Source organism: Embiotoca jacksoni, unplaced genomic scaffold (genome assembly GCF_022577435.1).
Source record: "Embiotoca jacksoni isolate LCO1_2020_lvr unplaced genomic scaffold, fEmbJac1.0.p SCAF_70, whole genome shotgun sequence".
Lineage (NCBI taxonomy): Eukaryota > Metazoa > Chordata > Actinopteri > Embiotocidae > Embiotoca > Embiotoca jacksoni.
In genome coordinates, this window is record NW_027185426.1 from 544,809 (window position 1) to 552,475 (window position 7,667).

Here is a 7,667-nt window from a genome sequence, read left to right on the forward strand (position 1 = left end):
CCTGTCCGGGCTCACACCTGAGTAGAGATATGATTTGTAGGCTTATTTTTCCTCTCGTCACCCCTGATTGTGTCTGCTCATTTTAAGGCTTTATTTATTAATTTATTTATTCTAGGTTTTTCCTCCCAAAAAACAAACAAACAAAAATAATAAAAAGAAAAAGTTTTGATTGTCTTTTTGTTTTTCTCCTTGATTGTCTCAAAAATTCATAAATAATTATTAACCCTGTAGCTGACTTATTTCACCCCCTCCCCCCCACCTCCTCCTGCTTAATACTGATGAGTACACACTGACAAATATAATTTAAATACATTGTACAATAAATACAAAACATAAATAAACGACTCAAAGAAAGTACTGAAAATCTTTGTACAAGATATAAATAGCTTGAAATATACTTATAGTGTTACCTTTGGCAAGACTAGTTTACAGTTGTACAACCCGCGGGTAACAAAAGTTTCTCCCTTTTTCAGCAAAACGCGAGAAAATAATCAAAATAAACCCGTTGCACTTCGGGGCAGAATATGGCCAAAAAAAGTTTCGCTTCATATATATATATATATTTTTTTTTTTTTTTTTTGCAGTCAGTGTTTGATATTTACCACTTTTTGTATTTGCTCTCAACGTGACGTCTTTTGTGCGTCCTCGTCCCGGTGCCATCCACGGAGAGATAAAGGTGAGAGAGGGGGAGGGGGAGTTCAGTTTAGGAACGCGTTGGGGGTCACCCTTTTTTGGTGGGATAGCACCCCGGGGAACCCCGTGGACACGCCCGGGGAGAAGGCCGGTAGGGAGCTGTTTCTGAGGGAGTCCGAGAGCAGGGACTGCGGGGAGCTGCTGGCCGCCAGGCCGCCGTACCCCGCGGCGCCCTGCTGGAGGTGCGGCGGAGGCGGCGGGCCTCCTCCCGGCGGCCCCTGGGCTGAAGCAGCGTGTTGAGTCCCTGAGACAAAGTAGCCGGCAGTCTGTCCGGACAGCAGCCCGACCGGCGACGTGCTCATCCCGTAACTGTTCGTCAGGCCCAGCGCCCCGGCGGCTGACCCGCCGAGGATGGAGCGCCCCAGGTCCCCGTTACTTAGCTGCTCCACCGCGGGCAACAGGGACCCGTAGCCGGCCGCCTGGTTCAAAAATCCGGAAGACGATCCGTTGTAGTGCGGGTGGTGGTGGTGGTGGTGGTGCAGGGAGAGGAACGGGGAGATCTGCCAGTAAAGCGGGTTATTCGCCCGCTCGTTAATCCCCAAGCCGAGAGGAGCGAAGCGCAGCCCGCGCTTCATGGCCAGCTTGCCCCGGGAGGTGGCGGACCGCCGGCGGAGCTTCCCGGTAGTTCCACCGATGAAAACGTCGTCGCTGCTCGGGTCCAGCATCCAGTAGTTGCCCTTTCCCGGGTCGTCGTAGTGCCGGGGCACCTTCACGAAGCACTTATTGAGGCTGAGGTTGTGCCGGATGGAGTTCTGCCAGCCCTGCTTGTGCTCCCGGTAGTACGGGAAGTTCTTCATGATGAACTCGTAGATGCCGTTGAGCGTGAGCCGCTTCTCGGGGCTCTGCCGGATGGCCATCATGATCAGAGCGTTGTAGCTGAACGGAGGCTTGTCATATTTCCCGTTTTTCCCGCCGTTATTACCGTTCGTGTTCTGCTCCGGTGTTGCCTTGGCACCGTCCCCACCTCCTCCGTCCTCCTCCTCTTCTTCCCCCAGCTCCTCCTTGCCCGGCTTCTCCGGGTCCAGAACCGCGGCCGTGGAGTCCACTTCCGGGGGATCCAGGGACTTCTCAGAGTCCGAGCCCGGTGAGGGGGAGAACGTACCGGGGATGCCGGCGATCGCGGCGGCGGCGGCGGAGTCCGTTCTGTCGCACTTGGAGGGCAGCAGGAGGCTCTTGATGCTGAAGGAGGAGGACCGGTGGACGGTCGGCGGGTCTTTTACATCCTCCATGCCCGGTGGCGGGTCTCCCAAAAAAACCAGGAATAAATAATAAAAAAAAAAAGAAGAACTCCAAGCTCGTCCACCTCCGTTATCCGGTGTGGAAACGAGAGAGAGACAGAGAGGAGAGAGAAAGGAGGGTCAGGATGAGAGATGCATGGATGGAGGAGTGGAGAGAGAGAAGAGAGACTCAGAGAGAGAGAGAGCGGGGGGGGGGGGGGGGGGGGGAGCGTGGCTTGGATGTAGAGAAATTAGTAATTAAGGAGGTTCCGACTCGCGGCTACATCACGGAGAGGAGGAGCTTCTCCAACTTGCTGATTTTGTCAACAAATCCTCTTTTCGGCTCCTTCCTCCGCGTCCTCGTGCGTCTCCGAGCCGAGACTGTGTCGACCTTTAATGTCTCCAGGACGCTAACCTGTCATTTCTCTCTGCTCCCTTTAATCTCCCTCCCTGTTTCGGTATTTACGCGCGTGCACAGCCTCCCTAAATTCGCCCGTGCGATTGTGCCGTGCGTCATGCGCCCTCCCGAATGTGCATGTGTGCGTAAAATCCCATTCTGAGTTTGTGCGTAAAAGCGCACGTCCGCCTGTGGAGTGTGTGCGCGTGCGTAAAAGCGCACAGGCAGCCTCCTCAGCTTTTGTTTTCTCAACGACAATAATAGTTTGAATTCATGTCGGCAAACACAGCGCGTGCACGGGCAGTGTGCGTTCGTTTGTGTGTGTTTTGTGGGGAGGAGGAGAAGGGGGAGGGGTGCTCTGAGCGCGCCACCATTGTCTACTAATAAAAATCATTGTGCCGGCAGGGAACACACACACACACACACACACACACACACACACACACACACACAGAGACAGTGGTCTGATGCTGTAACCAGAGCGCCTCCTGTTGACAGCAGTCGGTACTGATGACTGCTGGAAGGAAACACTGATGATGCTACTAACGCTACTGCTACTACTAATAATAACAATAATAATAGTGATGATAATAATAATGGTAAAAGCTTGTTGTAACTCTTCATTGAAACATCCTCAATTATGTCCTTATATCTGTTTGTATTTTTTCTGCCACTGATGATTCTGAAGTCCCGTTTTATTTTTGTCTCTTGAAGTTTGGTGATTTTACCGACCTGTGGAGTTCATGTTCGGCACTAAAATACAAATTACACAGAGGGATGTAAGTTTTATGTAAAACGATCAGTTAAATCCAAACACAGAGACGAGACGTAGTTATCGTCCATCAGATTTACACTCCTGACAGGAAGTGTTGTTACATAAATGGAAATAATATGAAACGTCTGTTGTTTGTGTGTCTACTTCCAATTTTTCTCAGACGGGTTTCGAGAGTCCAACAACAAACAGAAGTAAGTCAACTTTAAGATTCAACATGTTTACTGTCACAAATACAATCAGAGTGAAAGAGAAGTCAATATATTAATGTGTACATAAAGACAAATCAAATCTATTAACACATTTTGATAATATTTACATTTAAGGCAACTTTATCGGAAGATTTGCACTGGTTTATTTTCTTCATTTTTGTATAGGGACAGTGCAAATTAATAAAACAAAAACAAAATACTATTTTTCTAAGAAAATATATGAAAATTAAAAAGTAATTTGGATCATTTAAAAGCATTCAAAAGAATTCAAATTAAATAATTCAATTAAAGTTAATAAAATTCAAGACTTCATCATTAACTTCTATTAAAGACATGAAAAACAAAGAAATAAGAGATGTTAATATAAATCTGGACCTCATTGTTCGACAACAAAGTAAAAACACAGATATGAACTATTTAGTATCTTTAGTCCCACTGAAAGTCGTACAAGTGGGAATCAATGGAAATATGTGTGTGTGGATATATCAGTATTTTTTGTCTTGAATCAGTAAAAATCCTGCGATGGTGGAGATTTTTAGATAAATCATAAAGTAGAAGAATCTTTAACTTCCTTTTTTAAAGCTTTCTGTCAGTTTTGTTTTAACAGCTTTAAGAGTTTCTGTATTTTTCCTTCATGGCAGGATCAAATGACGCAACTCTGATTTCTATCTGCAGGAAGTGAAAATCAAATCCTGGAACTCCAAAATAAAATCCGGCAGCAGAGCGATCGCCAGCGGAGGAAGAAGCTGCCGGCCGCTCGGCCGTCAGTAAAGAGTGAGTAAATAATCTGCATTCTTTTTACTTTGTATTTATCCATCGGTGATTTAATGCACCGCCCGGTGAGCACGTTAAGTGACCTGAAATGAAGCGCTCCCACAGATGAGTGGAGGTCAGAAACCTTTAAAGTTGAACTGAACAGAAGTCAGAGAGGTTTTAAACTGCAGGTTTGTAGTAACTTTTTTTTTTTTAAGTGTATGTTTCAGTTTTTATTGGTGACTTTCAGCTGAATTTATTTCTGCATTTATTTCTGTTTTCTGCAGAAGTTCAAGCATTTGAGTCGGTTGTTGTTTTCAGGCTGTTAAATCCATGTTTGAACTGAAGCTGCCTTCAAACTCCTTTAAACACCCACGCTCTCTGAGAGATGCAGTTTTTCTGCATAAAACGTGTTTCCAGCAGTGGAAGAAATGTCACAAATAAAGTAGTAAAAATACACAAATATGGGATTAAACTGTGTTGAAGTATTCACAGCAAAATGTACCTGAAGTGTGTTATATTACTACTAATAATGTGTTTTATTAGTTCAATTTTAGATCAAGTTCAAGTTCATGTACAGTATTGTCATTAATCCACAAATCCACAAAAAAATGAAAAATAACAGATAACACACTTATTAAAATAAAAAATAACACATACAAAATATTTTTGGCCCTTAATAGGAAAGACTTTGGGCCTCTCTGCATTAGTGCTTCATTTAATAGTCAAGCACTGCATTAAATATTAATATACTGAGAGCATTTATTGACCTCAGATTTAGTGTGCAGTAATTAAACTGGTTTATTTCATCATATGCAACAGGTGCTCATAAAACTGCAATAATTCATGTCTTTCAGGTGGATAATGACAGATCAGTAACTCAGGATCTTTTTTCACAGTTTTCTGACTCCGTCCTTCTAAATGTTCACTAAACTCCAGAAGGAACCGTCGACACAGTAAATCCGGAGCTTTCCGTCCGTTTGCAGCTTTGCCTGGATGTTAATCCAGCTCAGCTACTCCACTTATTACAAGAACTTTCAGACAGTCGGAGCAAAGTAAACGACACGATGGACGGACGTCCGAGACCTTCAGGAGAAGTTCCACCGGCTCAAAGCCGCTCCGACTGCTGAGATGTTCTCAGTTCAGTTCAGAGTCCGAACCGTTATCAACAGGCTGCGTTCAGAGACACGCAGCTCCACCGTCGCTGTCTGTTTACACTCACTGCAGATTTTGTATGACAACAGAGCTGAAATCCAGATTACACACACACACGCACACACGCACACACACAGACACACACACACACACACACACACACACACACACACACACACACACACACACACACACACACACACACACAGGTCTTTCTCCTCCAATCTGCCGTAATAAATCTCTGCTGTGTTTTTGTGCCAGATGGCGTTTCTGTTTAACTGCATCTGAACCTCCAACAAAAGGCTGTGTTTAGGTTTGGGATGCATGAAAACACACACATGCACACACATGCACACACACACACACACACACACACACACACACACACACCGCACGCACGCTTTGTTTTCATGGACCACGGTGTCAACAGGTGGTTTTGTATTTTTTAGGCTCAAACAATGAAATACAACGTCTCACATTTCTTTCAGAAATAATTCAGCTGGACTCGTTCAGGTTGTTGATGAGACCTGGAACATGTTAACATGATCAGAGGAAATAAACAACGCTCGCTCCTCTCGGTGTGCTCTCACCAATGATTACAGGCTTAACTTCCTCCCAAAGGTTAAGCAGCCTGCACTAGAGTCTGCAGCGTCAGGAAACTCTTCATCACCTGCTTATCTGCTGCAGGGTCGTTGGGGGTAGGGGGGGGGGCAGCTTTCGGGTCACCGGTCCGTCACAGGACACCAGTTCAGACCGTTGAAACAACTCCAGGGCTGCGATGATTCGATTAAAGGAAGTGCTGTTGGAGGAACAGACGCATTGGAAGGTTAATCTGAGTGGATTTTACACCTCAAAAATAAAACCTGTGCTTTCACTTAGACCCCTTAATGAAGACATGATACATTTTATTTAGAGTTTTTAACTTTTCTTGAACAAAATGATCAAATACTTCCTGATTCCAGCCGAACATTTTTTTAGAATTTGTTGCTTTTTTTGTGTGCGTTTTGACTGGTGGTTGTACAAAAAGAAAAAAGACATTCAACAACATCATCATAAACTGAGGAAATATATAATTGATTAATCGGGTGAATAATTGAGAGACAGTTGATTTCTGAAGTGGATTTCCACCTCTTGGTTTGAGAGCTCTGCAGTAAGGTTCAGAGTGTTTGAACCTGATCTCCGTCTCGGACGTCTCCGGCGTCCGTCGGCCCTCTCTCGGTCGGCGTGTCAGATTTTCCACCACCAGCTGCACAGATTACGTCTCTGTTGCCAAAACATCGCGGGGTATTTATGAGCAGCTTTTAGGGAGTTAGATTATCGTGAGCGCGGTGTCTCTGAAACATGACCTTGGCTGACTCCTCGTTCACTCGCCGGCTCGTGTGCCCTTCCTCGGATCTCCTCGGATCTCCTCGGATCTCCTCTCTGAAGCCCCTCAGCCTCAACGCCAGCGTTGCTGACCTCCTCGCCGAGGTGAATCACGCTCAACGATCTGATCTCTTTGATTTCACCCGAGAAATCCGATTTAGTCATTAAGGAGAGGAAGGAGGTTTATAGCTCAGAGATTTGGTGGACAGAAGCGGCCAGCTGACCGCAGGACGCTTCATCCCTGCTGCAGGAGGTGAAAACATTTCATCTCTGAAATTGTCTTCAGATCAAATAACATTGGTGTTTTTTATAAGTTCATTCGTTCTGTTGGAAAATCACATGAAAAAAAACAAAAACATCCACAAACGTCCAACTGGATTTGCGGGGCTTTCCGTGTGTGTGTGTGTGTGTGTGTGTGTGTGTGTGTGTGTGTGTGTGTGTGTGTGTGTGTGTGTTGTGGCAGTAAATGTTTGACGTCCATATGAAATAATGATATCAGCGCCTCCTCTGTTATAACGGAGGCTACATGTGTAAGCAGAGTTTAAGTGGAGAAGCGAAGCATCAACGATTGCAGGATTACAAGTTCAGATCCTGCTGAGACCAGCTGCTGCTCATAGCGCTCACCGACCTGATATGTTGTGGCATTTCACGTCTGAGCGCGTCGGTTCGGGTGTATGCTAAAAAAATAAAATAAAGAACATATCTGCATAAAAATGTAAAGAGGAGGATTTGGACCAATTAGAGTTTCTGAATCCGTTTTTACGAGCTATTCGTTCCCAAAGTAACCGTAGTCGGAGTCCGATGGGTTTCCTGCTGTTCCTCTACGTTAAGTTTGTCTCTTGTCACCAATCCTGTTTCCATGGAAACAATTTCTAAGTGGAGAAAGTCCACTTTCTCAGGATCTCTTGGTTTGCAGATGATGTGGTTTTGTTTCTTCTTCGGTTTGGGATGAGAGTCCTCGACGTCCGACGCCACGGTGGATCGGGATGACGCTGCTGCTCTATGTGAAGCAGTTCTAGGATCTCAGGTTTCTGGATGTGTTCATGACGGTCGTGATGAGATGATAAAACTCACGTCTGCATGTTCAGATTTGACTAAAAGAC

The 7,667-nt window shown here is 45.3% G+C and overlaps 1 protein-coding gene across 1 annotated transcript; it reads right to left on the reverse strand.

Moving 5' to 3' along the window:
- Window positions 1-636: 636 nt before the first annotated feature.
- On the reverse strand, window positions 637-2,057 carry LOC138215193 (forkhead box protein G1-like). Its single transcript, XM_069177220.1, has one exon. The coding sequence runs from the start codon at window positions 1,920-1,922 to the stop codon at window positions 699-701; it is 1,224 nt and encodes a 407-aa protein (XP_069033321.1). The 5' UTR covers window positions 1,923-2,057; the 3' UTR covers window positions 637-698.
- Window positions 2,058-7,667: the final 5,610 nt, after the last annotated feature.